At 48.9% G+C, this 20,323-nt stretch overlaps 2 protein-coding genes across 3 annotated transcripts; one reads left to right on the top strand and one right to left on the bottom strand.

Moving 5' to 3' along the window:
* Positions 1-7: 7 nt before the first annotated feature.
* Positions 8-15,582, top strand: LOC114849976 (serine/threonine-protein kinase D3-like). Of its 2 annotated transcripts, none has more exons than XM_055506600.1 (19): positions 8-361; positions 1,041-1,560; positions 5,252-5,390; positions 6,103-6,234; positions 7,215-7,372; positions 8,703-8,892; positions 9,102-9,179; positions 9,331-9,514; positions 10,548-10,671; positions 10,751-10,828; positions 11,731-12,007; positions 13,058-13,110; positions 13,260-13,332; positions 13,477-13,583; positions 13,662-13,823; positions 13,891-13,989; positions 14,065-14,332; positions 14,447-14,532; positions 14,611-15,582. In XM_055506600.1, exons 2-19 carry the CDS (start codon positions 1,288-1,290, stop codon positions 14,782-14,784), a joined length of 2,655 nt encoding a protein of 884 aa, XP_055362575.1. In that variant the 5' UTR covers positions 8-361; positions 1,041-1,287; the 3' UTR covers positions 14,785-15,582. The 2 variants fall into 2 exon arrangements, with proteins under 2 accessions (XP_055362575.1, XP_028997691.1); XM_029141858.3 differs by having other exon boundaries at positions 9-361; positions 8,700-8,892.
* ndufaf7 (NADH:ubiquinone oxidoreductase complex assembly factor 7) lies at positions 15,483-20,177 on the bottom strand. Its single transcript, XM_029141892.3, has 10 exons — positions 19,850-20,177; positions 19,609-19,754; positions 19,360-19,440; positions 19,175-19,285; positions 18,731-18,944; positions 18,399-18,457; positions 17,910-18,023; positions 17,176-17,319; positions 16,506-16,679; positions 15,483-16,429 (listed from the first exon to the last, which is right to left on the bottom strand). Exons 1-10 carry the CDS (start codon positions 19,941-19,943, stop codon positions 16,205-16,207), a joined length of 1,362 nt encoding a protein of 453 aa, XP_028997725.1. The 5' UTR covers positions 19,944-20,177; the 3' UTR covers positions 15,483-16,204.
* Positions 20,178-20,323: the final 146 nt, after the last annotated feature.

Raw genomic sequence — 20,323 nt, 5'->3', positions numbered from 1 at the left:
ATCTGCAAACCAGGTTCAGGTCTCGTCCCTGGAAAACCGCTCAGAGTGAGAGCTCCTTCGCGGCTGCGGGTGCGCGTGTGTGCGCGCTGGTCGCGCCGACGATCAGATCCGCGAGAAGCTGCAGCTGCGCGGACGCTTCGCAGCGTCTCCGCCGAGAAGTTTGGCGAATAATTAATCCAGAAAAGGTCCGACGGGGAGAAGTTCTGGGTTTGCTCGTTACGCCCAGGGAGCCGAGCGTAGTGGACGAACCGGGACCGGGTCGGTGGATCCGGAGGGGTTCGAGCTGCCGCTGCGTGAGTTTACGGCTCAGTTTCTTGTCGCTTTGAGCCGCGATGGAAGCGGAAAACGCGCCCAGTGAGAGGTTCGAACCAGTTGATCTCAGTTTCTGTAAACTCTACTGCAACTTAATGTTTCTACACGGACATCGTGGAAAATCCCGAGACACACGACACGTGAACGCACCGTTATTATTATCACATCCTGACATGTACTGATGTTTTTACTGATGTCAACAATATGATGTTGCTCAAACATTAATCAGAGTCCTGGAGTCTGTGGATTTCAGCGATGCAGAAGTGTTGACGTGCAGTGAAATGTTAAACTGTTGTTCTTTGATTTAGATTTAAGTGAGACGTTTGTATATTGAAGTACTGTGACGTAACGTCTCCGGGTTCATTATGGAAACGTTATTAGAACTTTTATTACACAACAATAAGGAAACGTGTTCGTTTCGTTTGCTTGGTCTAAATATTTGTTTATATAATATAATATAATATTATATATATAATATAATAATATTACGCTTGTAGTTACACTTCTGGTTGCGTTGCTTCTATGATGGGATGTCGTACAGGCCGTCACGCTCACTTCGTCTCTTCATGTAGGAACTAAGAACCACAAGTTTTCATTTCCACCAAAGGAACGGTCCCACGTGAGGATTGTCCCGCGTGGGGTTCTTCTCTCGATGCTACATCTGAATGACACGAACATGTGCATCTTTGTTACTAGGCCTCTAATGTGCTTTTACCTTCTCCCAACAGATGAGAAACCACACGTCTGCAGCTTTTCATGGTTGTTTTCTGCCACCGCAGCAGCAGCAGGATTGATTTAAACCCCTAAAAACTCAATTACCCACAACTCCCAGTTTGGAGCCTGCGGCCTCAGAGATGTTTGGAGGGAGAAGCGTCTCCCTGGGATGTGAAAGGAAACCTCTGGGCCGCTGAGGAAGCTCCAGCGCAGGTGGACGTTGAGTTTTTCTCCTGTCTGGACCACGTCACGGAGCAGCCAATGTCTGACGAGCACTTTGCCCCTCCCCCTCGCCCCGCCCCCGCCGCTCCGGCCCCGCCCACGCCGTCGCCGTCCCCCAGCCCGCCGGGCCTGTGCAGCCGGCTGTCCAACGGCAGCCGGGCCAACCCGAGCCCCAGCGGCTCCCGGGGGTCCATCCACGGCGTGTCCTTCCTGCTCCAGATCGGCCTGAGCAGGGAGACGGTGAGCCTGGAGGGGGGGGAGCACTCGCTGTCCGAGGTCCGGGAGCTGGTCTGCTCCATCGTGGACCAGAAGGTACGTTTCACGCTGTTACTGGGTCTGATCCCGAACCCAGAGTGGGATAGAACGGTTGTGGTCCTTTTCTAATTACAGGATTGTGATGACTTGGTCCTTTTCACATAGAGCTGTAATTATGGAGGTTTCTCTCCTCCACCGTGGGAACAGCTGGGAACACCATCCTGTTCCTCACACGCCTGATCCAGGTCCGTGGCTCGGTTCCGCCTTGTTCTCAGGTTCGTTGGTCCTCAAAGAACCAGTGGATTCTAATGGGACACGCGTTTGTGTAGGTTCCCTGGTGGTTCTGTGACGTCATTTATGGGGAACTGTTCTGCATCCTGATCGCGTGTGGACACGCGTGTAAACCAGCGGCAGCGTGTTAGCTAGCTCCAGGCGCTAGCTCCAGGCGCTAGCTCCAGGCGCTAGCCCTGGCTAACGGCTGGTGGCCCGTGGCTCACACCGGCCTGGAGGATGCGTCAGCTGCTCTTTGCTTTGCTGTTCCTTTCACTTGTTGCAGGAAAAGCCTGTTCTCAGGGACGATCGCTTCCTGTGGGCGCTGCTGCGTCAGCGCTCTGCATTTCCCCTTTTACGGCGTTTCACAGCCGTGTGATCGGTCAAGGATCCAGAAGGACGAGTGATTTCATGGAGGAGGTGAACCCAGTGAGCTGGAGTCACAGGTGGTCCGTGGAGTCGTGGGGGTGGAGGCCTCGGACCGTGTGGGTGACCCCCCACCCCCATCCCCACACAAGCAGGGCCTCGTACGGCATTGCATCATCGCAGCTGAGAAAAGCTGAGTCGGAAAAAAACAGTGGATGAGGTTGTGAAACGCTGAGAAAGACGAAACAAACAAACCACACGAGCACCTGAAGCATCACTTAAAACATGACAGCAGCGTGTCTCTGTCGCCATGGTGATGGGAGAAACACCAAGCTCCATGCTGCTGGTTTCCACGGTTACCAAGGTCAGGCGGTGTTTCAGGTGAAGTAGGAGAGATGTCAGTGTTTGTAACGGTCGCCACAACCACTGGACTGATGTTTGTTGGTTCCATATTTCATCTCAAACAGCATAAATATTCATCATCATCATTGTAGCAGTAAAATCGAGAACCCAGATTTTTCTCCATGCAGTAGAGTGCAGCTTTGCCCAAAGGAGCAGTAGGTGAAACATCCAGCTGGTCCTGGATCAGTAAGCTTCATTGGCGACTGGTGCCTGAAGCAGCAGCTCTCAGCTCGTCCTCTGGAGGTGGAGGTGGAGGACGATGCCTTCAGGAGCACGGCTCCTCTAACCCTCGTTCCACCTCTCACCTGTTGCTGTGATAATAACCAGGAAGTGGCTTGGCTTCCGTCATCTGATCACAAACAGGACATTGGCTTCGGGTCTGCTGCGGCGCTTCGGTCCCTCATCTACTGGGTCGACTCTCTCCATCATATCTGATGTGTATTTGCATCCAAATTGTCACGCGAGCTGAACGTTGGAGACGTGTCAGGAGGGTGGAGGAGCTGCAGTAACAGCAGAACGTTCTGGTTCGGGGAGTTTACAGAAATCTTTTGGTCCCAGTAACTGGACTGTAGAAGAACCTTCACACCCACACGTTTATGTTGATGGTTGATCATCGTCAGAACCATCGACCTGGTTACGACCAGTGTGTGTTGTGTTTTTATAGATTTGCTTTCTGACTGTAAAGCATGAGTCGACCTAAACTCGTTTTTCCACTTATGTCATAAACATAAACAAAGAGGTGGAAAAACGTGGCGATGAGCAGAACTCCTGTGTAAATGTTGGCCTGCGTTGGTGCTTTAGAAACAAACATCTAATGTAGCAGGAACTTTAGTTATGACTGTAATCATTAGAGGCGGCGGTTAAAGATTAGCTCCAGGTCGAACTCATGGAGCAGAACTCCATGTTATAGAAAGAAACCAGGCCTGTTGGAACCAGGACTCCAGCCCAGGGCGGAACCTCGTCCTCGGCTCCTGCAGCAGGGGTCAAACTGGCCCCCGAGGCTTTGGCCTCTGTGACCCGACGGCCTCAACAGAAACGTGGTCTCGTTTAGGTGGCGGTGCTGCAGAGCGTGGCAGAGACTGTGTGTGTGGAGGTTAAGCCTGGTTAATGGAGGATCATCCACAAAGAGGGGATCAGTCTTCACTCCATTAAGTGAACTCTGCTCACCTCAGGGAGACGGCAGCTGACGGGCCTGGACCCGGGCCAACGTGTCGGAGCTGGACTCGAGTCCGGTCGCGTTAAGGGTTCAGCTCCAGCTCTGGCTTTAGCCCTGGTTCTGTAGTTGAAGCAGGAACACAGGTTACGTCCTCCACTCGTGCTGTCAGCGTATCAGATAAAGGAGGCTTTGTGTCGGGTCAGAACATCCTGAGTCCGTGTTCTGCTGAACTGGGACGCAGCTAATGACGACTGGGTGTCGTTGACAGAAGCTCAGCAATAATTGATGGCAGGCGTTGAGCTTGCGCCTCGTCACCTGTTGCTCGGGTTTCCTGCACTACCTGCTCCCTGCGAACATCCTGCTAACGACAGCAGCACAGGAAGCGGCAGCACCTGTGAGCAGAACCTCTGAGCCGGCAGACGATCCGTATAAAGCTTTCCTTCAGAGTGAGACCAGATCGAACACAGAATGGAAATAAAGGAATCTGATCTAAGAACCAGTCCAACCGCGAGTGGCTGGACATTCCTGGTGTGTGGGCTGGCTTGGAGCCAGTGGGGGCTCCACTGGCTGCGTTTGTCCACTGGAGCCAGTGGACAAACGGCCAGTGGACAAATGGAGTCAGTGGACAAACGGAGCCAATGGACAAATGGAGCCAGTGGACAAGTGGAGGCTCAACTGGAGCCGGTAAACGAATAGAGCCGGTGGACAAGTGGAGGCAGTGGAGGCTCCACTGGCTCCGTTTGTCCACTGGCTCCGTTTGTTCACTGGCTCCAGTGGAGCCTCCACTGGCTCTGTTTGTCCACTGGCTCCATTTGTCCACTGACTCCATTTGTCCACTGGCTCCGTTTGTCCACTGGCTCCGTTTGTTCACTGGCTCCAGTGGAGCCTCCACTGGCTCCGTTTGTTCACTGGCTCCAGTGGAGCCTCCACTGGCTCCGTTTGTTCACTGGCTCTGTTTGTCCACTGGCTCCGTTTGTTCACTGGCTCCAGTGGAGCCTCCACTGCCTCCGTTTGTCCACTGGCTCTGTTTGTCCACCGGCTCTGTTTGTTTACCGGCTCCAGTTGAGCCTTCGTTTGTCTACTGGCTTAGTGGAAGCTCCACCAGCTCCGTTTGTCCACTGGCTCCATTTGTTCACTGGCTCCAGTGGAGCCTCCACTGGCTCCATTTGTCCACTGGCTCCATTTGTCCACTGGCTCCATTTGTCCACTGGCTCCGTTTGTTCACTGGCTCCAGTGGAGCCTCCACTGGCTCCGTTTGTTCACTGGCTCCAGTGGAGCCTCCATTTGTCTACTGGCTTAGTGGAAGCTCCACCGGCTGAGCTGTTATCAGCTGTTAGGGGACAAGAAGAACTGTAAGGTGTGTAAACCCAGCTAAAATACACCAGAACCTTCTCGTAGTGTCGTTGATGCAGATGAAGACGTTTGAGTCGGACATCGTGTTTACGAGACGCTACATGATGCTGGTTCTGATCCAGGAGTCGTTTGTCTGTAATTGCTCCACTTGCTGCTGTCGGCTCCCTGTGACTTCCCCTTCCTCCTCTTCCTCTTCCTTAGTTCCCTGAATGTGGCTTTTTCGGGATGTACAACAAGATCCTGCTCTTCCGCCACGACCTGAACTCGGACAACATCCTGCAGCGTCTGACCTCGGTGGAGGAGATCCAGGAGGGCGACTTGGTCGAGGTGGTGCTGTCTGGTAAGCAAGACGTCACGGGTCCGGTTCAGCTTCCTGCTGCGGGTCCACACAAAACTCCAACCAACTGCATCTTGGATGAAGGGACAGATGGAATCAAGTCTTTGTGTTTCTATGGTAACAGATTGATGATTTAGTTTAGTGAGAATGAATTACATTCGTTTTCCACGACAGCGTGACTTCATGCGTGTGCTCCGTGTTGTTTGTGTGGGTTTCCTGTCTGCTCACCCTGAGCGCTGAGGTAGCCCCCGTCTCACTTCCTCCGGATCCCTGCACCCTCCAGCCTTAAAACCCGGCACAGGTTCGTCATTTCCGGGTTTGGGCCATAAAAACTAAGTGCGACACCTGAACAGCTGGAGCCACGGCGGTTTCAAATGACACCGGAGGAAGAAGACATTCGCTGCCTGAAGCGCTAGGCTCGAAGCCACAACCACTTCCTCCTCTTCCTCCTCTTCCTCCTGCTGCTGCTGCAAAGCGCTGCAGCTCCTGCTGGTTACTGAGGCCTGCTGCTCAGAAACAGAACACTCGAGTTTCACTCAGGGAATTCAAATCCAAATCTGCTCAGTAACAAACAGAGCAACAAAAGACACAACCTGTGACTTTGGGCTCAATCAGCTGATGATGATGATTCTGCTGCTGTGTGTGAGGTGTGTCCACATGGAGACAGACTCTGCTTTAACCACATGCTGTATTTCTGTGGACTTGCTCGTTTCAGCTCTTGCCACAACTGAGGACTTTCAGATACGACCGCACACGCTGTACGTTCACTCCTACAAGGCTCCGGCCTTCTGCGACGACTGTGGGGAGATGCTGTGGGGTCTCGTCAGGCAGGGCCTCAAATGTGAAGGTGAGAAAGGTGAAATCCAAACTTTTCAGTCCTTCTTGTTCCATGTGACGTGAGCTCCTGTTTACAGGTTGGAAGCAACGGGCTGCGTTGAGTAAAGACAGTTTTCTGAAGTATCCTATAAAAGTATTGAGTTCTAATGGCAGTTTAAAAACACTCCTGGTGAAGGCTGTTTGTAACTAAGTAAATAAAGGCGACATCAGGTGTGAGCCCCGACAGGGAGCTGGACGGTCAGGATGTCTCCGTGTGAAACAATCTGCAGCTTCCTGTCTTTTAAACGAAAGGATGTGATGTAAGTCAACAAGAGAAATCAAGCTCTAACGAGTGCAACAGAGGAATCGAACGTGTGGCGATGAACCAGCACGCTGGTCTACGGATAAAGGACTGAACCCGGGCCGGTCACTGAGTGACGCCAGCTCTGAGGCTTCTCAGGCCTTTAACTCTTCACACGCTGACGCTGCAGCAGGATGTCTTCAGTGCCTCAGAGACTTCCTGCTTTTCAAAGAGCCTCGTCTTTAAGGGTTTGATCTCATCCTAACTGTAGGAAAGTTAGTGGGAGAAGACAGTGCAGAAGTGGCTTCCTCCCATTTAATCTGATTTACATCATTCACTTCTCTAATGCCTGGTTTCAGGAGGTCAAATGAAACAATTCGACACCCAAAACAACGGGAAGGGGATCTGAAGGATCTGCCTTCTGCACTGGCAGCTCCGGAGGAAGCTCGTGGCTTCAAACACCCACAACTCTGGGTCGCAGTCGACCTCAGGCCCGCTGCCACAAAGGACCAACGGCAAATAGCAAATATTGTGTTGTCTGTGCAGTGTAAGACATTTGATTTCAAACCAAGCTGTTGGGTGTGAGCCCAGTTCTTCCAGTAGGTTCACTAGGGTTGAATCCTGTGTTTGTGGGATCTGTGCACCTGAACTTCACGCTCATACAGTTGGACACATGCAGGCTGATGAATCCCTTTGAACCTCTCTGTCAGGATGTGGACTCAACTACCACAAACGATGTGCGTTCAAGATCCCCAACAACTGCAGCGGCGTCAGGAAGAGACGCCTGTCCAACGTGTCCTTGCCGGGCGCCATCGTGTCCATCGCACGTCCACCGTCGACCGAGTTGACGCCGGCGCCACAGGATGAGGTTGGTCCAAACTTTAAGGCCTTTAGGAGGCAGAAGTTACTGTCAGCAAATATTTCAGTTTGTTCACTGAGGCTGGAAGAGTTTTAACACCAGGCAGTGAAAGACCTTTACAATGTCAGTCATGGAAAATCCATTGCTGGGTGTGTGTTTGTACTTGTCTGACTGTGTTCACGGGGACCGCTTGTAGTTTTGTACCTTGGAAGTGGGGACCTTTTTTCTGCCTGTCACTTTCTGATGCTGCTTTTAACCACCATCATCTATATTTAGTTTCTTTTCATGAGATTGTTTGACAGAATGCATCTAACTCCAGTCACAAGGTTCATGCTAGGTCATGCTACCCTTTCACATTCGTCATGTCAAGTGTTTTAGGCCCTTACTTAGAACCCAACATATACTGTCTTGGTTCATCTCACTGTTTCCGGCCACAGCAGGAAGCAGCTGAAAACATGTAGTCTGAATGACAGTAGGAACAGTAAAGGTGCTGAATGAAGTGATGGTTATTCAATTAGAAAGGAAGAAGATGAGGTAATGATAGTTAACACTAATGCTGGAACAAATCAAATCACGTCAGACAAACAACTTCAGTGTTTCTGTCCTTGGATGGCTGCAGATGTTTGTTTTAGTGAAACCAGGATGTAGACGTGTTCAGGCAGCTTGTGGGTAAATTTCATTGTCACCTTTGGCATTTTATATGCTCTCAGCAACTCTTATCATGTTTCAATAATCTGCTCTACAACACAATATCAAATTACACTTTACAGCTTCCTTGTACCACAAATAGATCAGTGTGAGACACGAGAAGCTGGATTATCAAACTGTCCCACACTGGTTCACATGTTTCTGCCAAATGCTAATGTCTGACATGCAAAGAATCCAAGTCATTCACTAGAATGTGAGTCAACACACTGATTCACGTTCTGATGTGATGACAACACATCAGCTGATAAAGTTCGCAGATGAGATGATATTTTGGTCGTCTGACCCATGTGGGCTTCGTGTTGCATCTCTGATGTCACTTCTTCTGAGAACTAAAGGGGAAGTTTTCTAGAGCAGCAGCATGTGGTTGGATGACTTTATTCCAAAGGAGGAACCTTAATCCAGTATATGGATGCTCCAAACTCTGAGGTGTCACTTTAATGACCCCTTTTCTTTAGATCCTCTTCTTTGCTTTTTCTTCTGCTAAACTAATTATTTATAAGTTTTCTTATTTCTGCTATGTAAGAGACCTGCTGAACCTGAACCACAACAGTGGAGAGACAGTATTTACTGGCACAAGTTACCTTGCCATGCTTTTGGTTGAGTATGTGGTTTCCTGCATTTCCTACAGCAGCGCCCCCTCTTGGGTGCAGGGAAGCGTAACTCTCTGCTGAGCGGTCGACCCATCTGGATGGAGAAGATGGTCCTGGGTCGGGTCAAGGTCCCGCACACGTTCTCAGTCCACACCTACACTCGGCCGACCATGTGTCAGTTCTGCAAGCGGCTGCTGAAGGGGCTGTTCCGCCAGGGAATGCAGTGCAAAGGTATAGACTCATTAAGAAGTCATTAAGAATGAACTGATTCACATTTTATTTATGCTTATTAACTTCTCTCAATTAATAGTTTAACAGTTAATATATAGTTAACACAGTCAAACAATCATGAAATGAGGAAACAGGCAGAAAATGACAACCAGAGGATGTTTCATGAATAAAATAATTATTTTATTAACCATTTTTAAATTGTCCCCTAGATTGTAAGTTTAACTGTCACAAGAGATGTGCAGCCAAAGTTCCTCGGGACTGTCTGGGCGAGGTGGACTTTAACGGGGGTGAGTTGGTCTGAGCTTCACTCAGTCCTGATCGAGATCTGTTTTCTGTTTGTGTCTCTTTAGCAGAGAAAGAAGAAAGATCAGTGGATCACTTAACTACTTGTATTTGAAGAAAGGTAGAATTCTCACCACATCTTTTGTGTTTGTGCAGAACCACTCAGTCCCAATATGGACTCTGACACAACGATGGAAGTCGACACCTGTGACGTCAACAGCGACGGCGGTCACAGTATGGACGAGCAGGACGAGCTGTCCACTCCTGAAGACAAGCTCTTCTTCATCGAGGGTTCTGGCACTGACGGGGAGAAGGATGACGAGACGCTCAGAGCCATCAGGTGACCAGAGGTTCAGAACCAGACAACCTAGGATTTAAGCAGCACAAATTACGTTTGTATTGAAAGATGTTTTGTGAACTATCTGATTGGTTTTTGTCGACTCCACCTGACCTCAGGGTTCTCAAAGATCATTGGACTTTTTATTGTCATTCCAACCATATACAGTTCAGTGCACAGTAAAATGAAACAACTGTCCTCCAGGACCATAGTGCTGCGTACATGCAACACAAATTCACAGCATAAGCTAACAACGTAATTAAATAACTAGCTAGCTAGCTAGGAGACCTAATTAGCTGGCTAGCTCAGACACGTCATTCACATTTATGTTATGTATTTAAGTTAAATGAAAACTATCTAGTCCAATACAGAAAGTCATTACACAAAAGAGAGGCAACAAGTGCCCATAGAAATGTGCAGAGCTACAGAATAATAACACGTTTCAATAGTCTAGTAGTGATGAGGTAGAAGGTAGAGGTTTCTGAAAGTAGCTGCAATAAGAAATACTTGGTTGGTATTGGTTTAGATGGTTGTGTATGTTGGGTGTTTATTAGTTCAGCCCTGATGTTTTTGGGGTTTGTCTTTTAGTTGAGGTGACGTATGTCTTGAGGGAAGAAGCTGTTACACAGTGTAGACGTGAGTGTGACCTTTCAGTATCGGTACCTTTTTCCTGATGGCAGGAGGGTGAAGAGCGTGTGTGTCCGATCAGCTACAACACTTGTGGGTTCACAGATGCAGTATGTGGTGTAGATGTCTTTGATATCGGGGAAGGAGACCTCAATGATTTTCTTGCAGTCCGAGACGATAAAAATGCCAAACCAGATGATGCAGCTGCTCAGTGTGCTCTCCATAGTGCCTCTATAGGAGGTGGTGATGATGGGTGGTGGAGGCTGGGCCTTCCCCAGACTAAGAAACTAGAGTTACTGATATATTTACAAAATTTTTAACATCTGGCTGCAGGTGAGAATATAAATTGGCTTATGCCTGTTCTACATCCTTTGTGCTAAATGTCGTTTTTCTGTTTCTGTCCCTCCAGTCCGTCCACCAGCAGTAACATCCCTCTGATGCGTGTGGTTCAGTCCATCAAACACACCAAGAGGAAAAGCTCCACGGTGGTTAAAGAGGGCTGGATGGTGCACTACAGCAGCCGCGACAGCCTGGTGAGAAAGAGCGGGTGGAGGACGTAACCCAGGGATGGACACACGGGAAGTTGTCTCTGACTATGGTTTGTCTCGACAGAGGAAGAGACATTACTGGAGGCTGGACTGCAAGAGTCTGACTCTGTACCAGAATGAAAGTGGAGCCAAGTACTACAAGGTAGGAAACCCAGTCAGACAGATCTGGTTTCAGCATCTCAGTCAAACAAAAGCAGGGAAATGATCCATCTATCACCCAGACAGAGTACAGCAAGAAGTGTCCTCAAGTCAGCATGTATTCACTAAGAACTAACATTTAGACTGTGTAATATTTAATATTCAGAAAGACGATAAGGCAACAACCTTGTGTTTCTAAGGTTCAAACTAGTTTTCTGAAACTAGCTAAACTAAACTAACTAACGAAAGTAACTAAAACTGACTTTCAAACTGTGGTGATCTGGTTTTGAATCAGACGGATCTCGCTACAGCTGCAGCTCTTTTCATGCTCCATCGTTTTTCTCTGTCGCCCTCCGCCTCCTTTCATCTTGCGTCTGCCTGCGACCTGCTGACCTTTACCACAAAGCGCTGCAGAACGCTTCCTTTGAAGCGAGAGCGAGAGCAGGGTGAGGTTTGTGGTGGTTCGAGGGCCGCGGGTCGTTTCCCCGCCGCCGCCTCTGGCTCGTCGCCCCGCTGCCTCGTGCCCAGAGCGGCCGGGGCACATCCTGCCTTTTAATCAGAGCGAGAGCATGCTAATGAGAGGGCGTGGTCGCGGGGGGGACTTGGCAAAACACAAGACGAATACATGACACAGGGGGACATTAAGACACCACTGAGCCGTTGGCCTCTATGTGTTTGATCTGGCAGCTAGGATGGTTCTGGTGGGGAGGAGGGGAAACTTGTCCTCTGGCAGAAAAGGAAGGAAAGGAAGTTTTAAACAAAAACTCAAAGCGCTTGTCACAGTTGAGCAAAGAGGAGAGAGGTGTTAGGATGGAGGCAACAGGCAACGGGAGAAACTGGAGCTTCGTGGTTTTCGCGTGAGACCTACATCTAACAGGAACCACTCTATGCCCTAACGAACCGCAGGAGGTCCCGCTGTCTGAGATCCTCCAGGTGGAGCCTGCGCAGGACTTCAGCAGTTTGCCTCAGGGCAGCAACCGGCACTGCTTCGAGGTGATCACAACAAACATAGTGTACTACGTGGGGGAGGACGATGGCAGCCTGTGCCACAACCCAGTTCTGGCGGCGTCTGGGGTGGGACGGGATGTGGGCCAGAGCTGGGAGAAGGCCATCCGACAGGCCATGATGCCCGTCACGCCCAAGACCAGCGTCGCCACCGGGCCGAGTCCAGGAAAGGACCACAGTGAGTACCCTGAGTCCGCTCCGATGCAGGTCGGCGCCAAACCAAGGCGAACGGCGATTTAAAACGTCTGATCACTGAGGAAGCGTTGAGATAAGCCCGGTCCATTGATCCGTTTCAGGCTTCATCCACGACTACTCTAACAAAAGGCAGATTCACGTTGTTTATTTAAAAGCTCCACCTACTGTCTTTGGCCTTTGACACAGTAATGGAGCGATTTAATGGACGTGTGGATTTGCCTGTGAAGAGCTTCCAAATATCGAGACGACGGTTACACAACACGCGCTCAGACTGACCCGCTGCTGCTTTAATGTGACTGAAAGGATTTTGCAGGATTTTCCGCTTCATCTCAGGTCCAGTGTCTTTTAGATTTCATCTCAAAATTAGAACTCTGGCTCTCAATCAATAAAGGACATTAAAAGAAGTGATGGTTAACTGTGAGGGGAGAGCTGTGTGGAACGTCAGAGGATGTTCCCACCAACATCAGGCTTCTTCCCAACAACCAAGGTTTAGTTTGCAATGAAATTACACGTCAATACCTTAATGGATGATGATGTAACAGTGAGTGGAACAATACTAACTACAGTAACATAGGAGTCAGTTCAGTAAAGAAATAAACAAAGAACGTTTTTTAACATAGATCCAGTTGCTGTTCACATTCCTGCCCATACGGTTCCAGAGTCTCTAAGCGATGACCCAAACGCTGGCCTCAATATGAGTGCAGGCATCGATCGCTGGCTCGATCAAAGCCTGGCCAGCGATGTGAAATCAATACGAGCCATCAGTGGAAACGCGCCCTCAGCCTGAACAGCACAGCATGAGAGTGTGTGACGGAGGTTTCCTTTAGAAACATGAAGAGACAGGAAGCAGAAACAAACAAACCCATCTAGTGGTTGATCTCAGCTCGGTCGTCTCGAACGAGGAAGGAAATGTGAGATTGATGGTTTACAGGTTCGAAAAGTAAAAGCTCACCTGTTTCTCCTGTGAGCGGCTTCATCTGTGGTTAATGTTCACTCAATCCATTTGATGTTGCTTTTGGTTTTGTGTCCACAGAGGAACTTTCCATCAGCATATCAGTGTCCAACTCCCAGATTCAGGAAAACGTGGTAGGTGTCTATTTTGACTTTAACATTTGTTTCGTATGAACTAAACTTTTATCCGTTAAAGATCGGGTGTTTTCTCTACAGTATATCAACAAAATGAACCAATTTAAATTTGTCAGCATCTGCAACCAGTCTGATCTTTTCTTTTTCAGGATATCAGCTCAGTTTACCAGATCTTTGCTGATGAGGTCCTTGGCTCTGGACAGTTTGGAGTCGTCTATGGAGGTGAGACAGTTCCTGAGTAAAGATGAGGGCCAGATATAATTATATCAATCTGCTACTGCCTCCTCCTGCAACGGATTAAAGTGAAAAGACACAGTCTCTTCTGTTGTGGTGAACGGCACCGTTGACGCCGTCTTCCTTCCGCAGGTAAACACCGAAAGACCGGAAGAGACGTAGCCATTAAAATCATCGACAAGATGAGGTTTCCCACCAAGCAGGAGAGCCAGCTGAGGAACGAGGTGGCCATTCTGCAGGTACAGAACCACTGACCAACAAGCTGCTAGCAACACTACAAACTCCAGGATGACACCTCCCCTTTCGGTTTCTGTCAGAACCTCCACCACCCGGGCATCGTTAACCTGGAGTGCATGTTTGAGACGCCAGAGCAGGTGTTTGTAGTGATGGAAAAGCTTCATGGAGACATGTTGGAGATGATTTTATCCAACGAGAAGAGCCGGCTGCCTGAACGCCTCACCAAGTTCCTGGTCATACAGGTCAGCGACCGGGAAGTTGTCATGACAACACGTCCTTTTGTGCTTCACAGTGTGACTTTGTCCACAGATCCTCGTGGCCCTCAGACATCTTCACTTCAAGAACATCGTCCACTGTGACCTGAAGCCCGAGAACGTGCTGCTGGCCTCAGCAGAACCCTTCCCTCAGGTTACAACCACTCAAAGCCCCCTTTGGCCAGACTTGTTCTCAGCAGCACAACTTCAACAAAACCTTCTCCTCCAGGTGAAGCTGTGCGACTTTGGCTTCGCTCGTATCATCGGGGAGAAGTCGTTCCGCCGCTCGGTGGTCGGCACGCCTGCCTACTTGGCACCTGAAGTGCTGCGAAGCAAAGGCTACAACCGGTCTCTGGACATGTGGTCGGTCGGCGTCATCATCTACGTCAGCCTGAGCGGCACATTTCCTTTCAACGAGGACGAGGACATCAACGACCAGATCCAGAACGCCGCCTTTATGTACCCGCCCAACCCTTGGAAGGAGATCTCAGAGGGGGGTAAGCAGCCACAAAGCTGACTGGAAGCCAAGGGTTTTAAATACTAACCTGCTGGAATAATAACAGACCGACTCCCAAAGACCTGTACATGACCGAGCTTGTGTCTGCTCACAGCCATAGACCTGATTAACAACCTGCTGCAGGTGAAGATGAGGAAGCGCTACAGTGTGGACAAGTCTCTGAGCCACCCCTGGCTGCAGGTAACCAGCGCTTCATGCCTTTTGTCACTAGCTCTGATCCAACGAGATGGGCGTCATCGCTTCTGGTGTCGTTTGCAGGACTATCAGACCTGGCTGGACCTCAGGGAGTTCGAGACCCGACGAGGCGAGCGCTACATCACCCACGAGAGCGACGATGCCCGGTGGGAGGAGTACGCGGACGAGCGAGGCCTGCACTGCCCCAAACACTTCATCATGTCGCCCAACCTGGACGACATGGAGGAGGACCCCTAGTCCGAGGACCCCTCCTCAGGGTCGAGAAGGGGAGGCCTCAGTGGTTCCGTGGACCCCCAGGAGGCCCCGGCGAGGCCCCGGCGGGTCTATCAGACCTGGCTGGAGGCCCCGGCGGGTCCGCAAACCCCCAGGAGGCCACACATTTCATACCTTTCTCTTATTTCCCTACAAACCACAACAAACAGTCTTTGTCACTCTAGAACTTAAAGGTCTCTCTTTCTAATCCTGACCACTGTCACAGAAGCTAAGAACCAGTCCTGAAACTTTATATCTACAACTTTAGCTTATAAGTATATTTTGATATTTAATGATTTTGTTGTTTTAGATCACAAAGCTGTTTGAATGATTGACACTGTGATGCAGTGAGACAGACAGCTGCTGCTCTCTTCCTGTGGAAACCTGAAGCTTTGTTGATCTGATCCAACTCCAGCCTGAGAATTCACATTTTGTATTTTTGCTAGAAACTTTGTGTTATATGAAAATAATTGACAAAAAATATTAAAGTGAACAGACTCAGACTTTTAAATTAGATTTGAACCTTTTTTTTAACTTTAGATTTGTTTCATAGCAGTAGAATAACTGACACAATCAGCTACAAACAGGCAGCAAATACGTGTTCATTCCTTGAGGTGAATTTAAAAAGGATACACATTTTACAATTACCTGAATTTTTGCTGTGTCTCAAGAAAACAAACCAACTCAGTATTTCTTTTATTGCAGAAATGAAGTTGAACACAACTGAGTGTTTTAATTGTCTTTAGTTTAGAAGCTTTAATAAAATCCAGTAATTATTTCCAAGCGGGAGTCGTTGTCATATAATGAGCCTCTCGGCGCTTCCTGATAAGGATCCCAGCAGGATGTGTGGAAACCATCACTTAATGGCCGATCTGGTGGCCGGTGGCAGCGCTCGCCGCTCGGCTGCTTGTTCTGGCTGCAGCAGCTCGTCGCAAACGTAACTCAATCCTTTAATTGCTACTGGAGCAGCGGCTCGTTGTGAATGACTGCGGCGCAAACATGAGCTCAGCTAACTGCTTCAAGATGTGGAGCCTGAGGCAGCAGCGCGACCTCTGACCACAGACGGCTCCTACGGAAACGACCGAGACACCAGTGAGGTTGATTCTGGTCAGTATTCGACTCTTTGTGGTCATTTCAGGTTGGACTGAAACAATGGATGTCAGACACCAGTTTAACTGAGCTAGGAAGGTTGGAAACACGACTAATTTACAGAATGACTGAACGGTCATACGGTGTTTTTGTCTGTTAGAAATGCTTCATCCTGTTATATGGTACATTTTTTCTATAAATTAGAGAAAGGAACATTATGGTTTTTCGTGACACCCTCATGTAAAAACATTTAATTGTAATTTCCTCAGTGTGTAGCGTCTGTCCATGAGCGTCTCAGGCCAATTAAGCAGCTGCCTCAGGAGAAGGTGAGTTGTGTGAATCCGGCCACAGGCAGCGGCGCCGGGCTCCTCTTCTTCTCCAGCTTCAGCCCTTCTGGTGTCCTGGGTTTGGTGAGGCGACTGTGGTGCAGCAGGCTGAAGAAGTGGAAGCGCTCGCCCATCTTTGCGGGGTTGGTGAGCACGTCATAGCTGCTGATCAGCTGCTTCCTGGTGGATGGGTCAGTGCAGTTCCTCAGCAGAACCTGCAGAAGAGCACAGGCAACATAAAGGTTTCTGAGATTCCATTCGGAAAAGAAGATCCTGGTGAGTTGAACTCACTTGTAGCCGTGTGTCGATTCCCATGTTCTTCAGGAACGTCCTCTGACTGACAGGTCCCAGACAGGCCACGCCCCCTCCGGCCACCCACCGCAGGTAGCTAAAGTCCACATCGGCGGTGAGGTCGGCCGAGCCGGGCGACGCCAGAACATCATGAAGTTGATGCCCTTTAAAACCCTGAGAAAAACAAGTGAGGCTTCAGTTTCCCATCAGCCTGGTCCCCACATACAAGGTGTCAGTGTATTTAGCATCAAGTACTACAGGCTCAATGTGTTTGGTTGGTGACAGCTGCTAAAAAGGAGATTTCTGGTGAAATCATGAATGTGGTAGAAACAACCCAAACGTGGAACTGTCTAAAATGTCAGGGAGGAGGAGATGAGGACGAAGAGCGGTGAACTCAGTGACCCAGGTTTCCCTCCATCGGCAGCAGAGCAGCTTTGCTTCCTACATCTGTTTCCTGGTCCTCACAATGAAGAATTAAACTGATCCTGCTGCTTCCAGTCAGACACTCAGTCAGTCACCGCTGCGCTTCCGCATTGTCTGGCGACTCAATACAAACTTAAACCAGTTACATCAGACCGACTCCAAGTCCTCGTAGTAGTGGCCCAAACATCCCGAGACACAGAACTGAACCTTCTTATCCCACGTATTCACAGTCAGATGTGGCTCCTACTCTGAACGTGTCCGTCTTGGTTCCATCGTGGCCGTAGTCGGCGATCAGAGCCGCGCCACCGTCCTCCGTGATCCGCCGGGCCAGTTGCTGGATGACGACACCAGCCTCCGCACACACCTCTACATGATCCCGAAGCTCATCCGCCTAAAACAATAAAATTACTAATGAGGAACATTTGCTGCTTTGTTTAACGTGATAAACTGAACAACAATGAATCCTCCTTTTCTTAACAGCTTTGTCTGTTGCGTCTGGTTTGATGAGGTGAACTTAATCTGAATCTAAGAGCAGGGTTCTTTATCACAGGCTGAGGATGATGCTGATGCTGTCAGGAGTCTGGCAGGATGTTCAAAGGGACTCAACTGAGCCAGAGAGGCCAAATCAAACAGGCTGTGAATGTATAGATGGTTTAAATGTGGGCAATAAAAAGCAGATGGCAGCCGTAAAACAAACCTCTGAATGGATCTGCAGAGAAATGTTCAAAAGGCTTCTTCATCTGCTTAAAGTGGAAATAATCAAAGATCCAGTTTTTTATAAAACATGAAGATGTTCAAAAGGCTTCTTCATCTGCTTAAAGTGGAAATAATCAAAGATCCAGTTTTTTATAAAACCATTTTACTTCTGAAGCTGCTGATTTCAAGGACAGTGATTGAACTAAAGTTTTTTTTAATGCTCATGCCTGGGAGCAGAAATTATTGTTAAAAGCCTAACTTTTAATCATTTGCTTGAAAACAAACCTGCACCAGTGTGGATGAGGCCAGAGTGGGAGACGGCGTCACCACGAATCTCAGCTGGTCGGGCTGCTCTGGGTCGATGTCCACCATGACCTCCCTCCAGCCTTTGTCTGTCCTCTGAGCAGGGACCAACAGAAACAAAGGCACTTTATTATTGGAGAATTTAGAAAGTGAAACAGGAAAACAATAATATAACACATGAAGCTCAATACTGGTTATTACCGGTGCTTTTTACGATCTGATTAATATTTCACTATGGCGCCACCTACTGGTAAATGTTTCCACAGCCAAGAGTCACAAATACCGACCAACAACCGGACAAGCAGCTTATTTAATCATTTCAAACATAAAGGAATGGACGCCATCACAACCTAAAGACGCTGATGCAAAAGTGACTGAATTACAGCTTTCGGTTTTATTTTTTTAACTACTGTATGTACTGTGTGTATAACGAACTATACTCATAGGAACAAACAACAGATTGCACCGTACTTGGAATTTGTGGATGGGCAGAGCGTCGAAGAACTCGTGAGCCAGAAAGATGCTGAATCCTGTAGAAAAGCAACACATTAACCCCAGAGGTAAGTTATTTAATACAGCACAACAAGGAGCCTTCACACACGCATGCTTTACTCAAATCTACTGAATCCTCGCAGCTCCTCCTTTCAATGAGAATTGCAGTATTTGTATTTACAGAAGTTCTGTTGAGTAGTGAACCTGTTCAATATTCATTATTATTTTGTTACGAAAAGATCCAAATAATGTAAGATTAAGTCCCACTGTGCATCTGGTTTGACCCAGTCCTGCGTCGAGGTGTCGTTTACCTTTAGGGACGTCATCTAGGCGGTGGTACCAGGACACCAGCAGGCCTGTCCCGGTTTCCCCACGGCGGTAAACCAGCTCATCCTCGGTCTCAACCTCCTGGTGCTGGTTCCCAGTCAAAGTCTTGGCCTGAAGTTGACTGAGAGCTGGACTCACCTCCACCATGTGGAGCGACACCGAAGCATCACCCAGAACCGGTCGCAGCTGAGCGAACACCTGGGGAACAGAACAGATAGGACTGGCTGGTTCCACCCGAATAATTCATAATATAGGGTGACATTTGTGTCACACGGTACTTTAATATACGGTAAAAAGTACTGTGTATCAATACACAGTATTTTTGTCTCTCTATTGATGAGCCCATACAAAGAAGCCCGTCAGGCTTTAAATGAGATGGGAGCCAACAGACACCGTTTCATGACAGCCCTTGTGAGTGTGAGTCGTACCCTGAGGACGTCGCTGGCCAGAGATCCTTTTCCAGGTCCGAGCTCTACCAGCTGCAGCTGTTTGGGAGAACCAGCTCCCATCCACTCACTGATGACCCACACACCAAGCAGCTGGAGGAGACAAGACAGCAAGTGAGCAGGGGGTGATTTTACTTTGCTTAGTTCACCACAGAAGCAGAACTCACCTCTCCAAAGATCTGACTGATTTCTGGTGATGTGATGAAATCTCCCTCTGGTCCCAGCATGTTGTTCCTGACATAATATCCCTGGAAGAGAGACGTCAGACTGATTGAAACATGGGAACCGTCCTCTCTGAAGCATAAACACGTGTCTCAGAGACGTGACTCCTCGACAGAACCGGATCCAGACTTTGGCCGCCTGTGTGTGAGGCAGCACCAGCTCAGACACCTCGCTGCTGACCGCTCATCACTTACAGTCACGGGGTTGGTGAGCACCTCTCTCATGTACTCCGCCACTGAAATGGGGCCCGTGGCTTTTATTTTGGAGCTCAGATGTCGCAGCAACGACGGTCGAGGTTTGTTCTGACTGGATGAAGAGCTGCTCCAGAGTCTGCGCTGAGCTGCACCCGACAACAAAGGACCAGTGAGTCAGTGTCGACGTCCTGGACCTCATTAACAGCGATGAGCAGTTAAAACGCAGCCGCCTCTCTCTCACCTGCTGCGGGTGGAGCCACAGGAAGACTGGCCGCTCTGACGAACCTCTGTGCTGGGACGTAACACGACACTAGCGCTTTCATCGTGCTGCTCATTAAAGCCAACGAGGACACTGTCAGAATGGTTGGTGCGGACGCATAATCTGCCCTGTAAAACAAATCCTCTCAGCGCACGTGGACCTACGTTCTCCTCTGCTGACAGCACTAGCTTAACTTTAGCAGCGAGCACCCAACTCCAGAAGAACCAAGTTACAGCAACAAAGACAGAACATCCGGTTGACCTTTCATAATAACACATTTGTTTGCTTTATTTTGGCAGCAATCAATACCGCAGTACTTTAAAATAAGTCAAAAATAGTTTAATAAACAATAAAAAAGTTACACCATTACAAATATAATACAACTAATCTTCGTCTTTTAAAAACATAAAACGCAGAACTTCCTGCATTGCTTTGCCTATGTCTGTGTTGACGTTG

This window comes from Betta splendens, chromosome 24 (genome assembly GCF_900634795.4).
Source record: "Betta splendens chromosome 24, fBetSpl5.4, whole genome shotgun sequence".
Lineage (NCBI taxonomy): Eukaryota > Metazoa > Chordata > Actinopteri > Anabantiformes > Osphronemidae > Betta > Betta splendens.
The sequence above is the reverse complement of the archived record's forward strand: the minus strand, read 5'-3'. Positions and strand labels throughout refer to the sequence as shown.

Bases quoted from the DNA above. Each gene is read 5' to 3' on its own strand.
- LOC114849976 (XM_029141858.3), top strand. From the start codon at position 1,288: ATGTCTGACGAGCACTTTGCCCCTCCCCCTCGCCCCGCCCCCGCCGCT. The intron at 10,829-11,730 runs GTAGGAAACCCA...AACGAACCGCAG, and splicing joins GTGGAGCCAAGTACTACAAG to GAGGTCCCGCTGTCTGAGAT. The intron at 14,333-14,446 runs GTAAGCAGCCAC...GTCTGCTCACAG, and splicing joins GAAGGAGATCTCAGAGGGGG to CCATAGACCTGATTAACAAC.
- ndufaf7 (XM_029141892.3), bottom strand. From the start codon at position 19,943: ATGAGCAGCACGATGAAAGCGCTAGTGTCGTGTTACGTCCCAGCACAG. The intron at 19,286-19,359 runs GTGAGTTCTGCT...TGTCTCCTCCAG, and splicing joins TCAGTCAGATCTTTGGAGAG to CTGCTTGGTGTGTGGGTCAT. The intron at 18,458-18,730 runs GTAAACGACACC...GCTTTTCTACAG, and splicing joins CCTAGATGACGTCCCTAAAG to GATTCAGCATCTTTCTGGCT.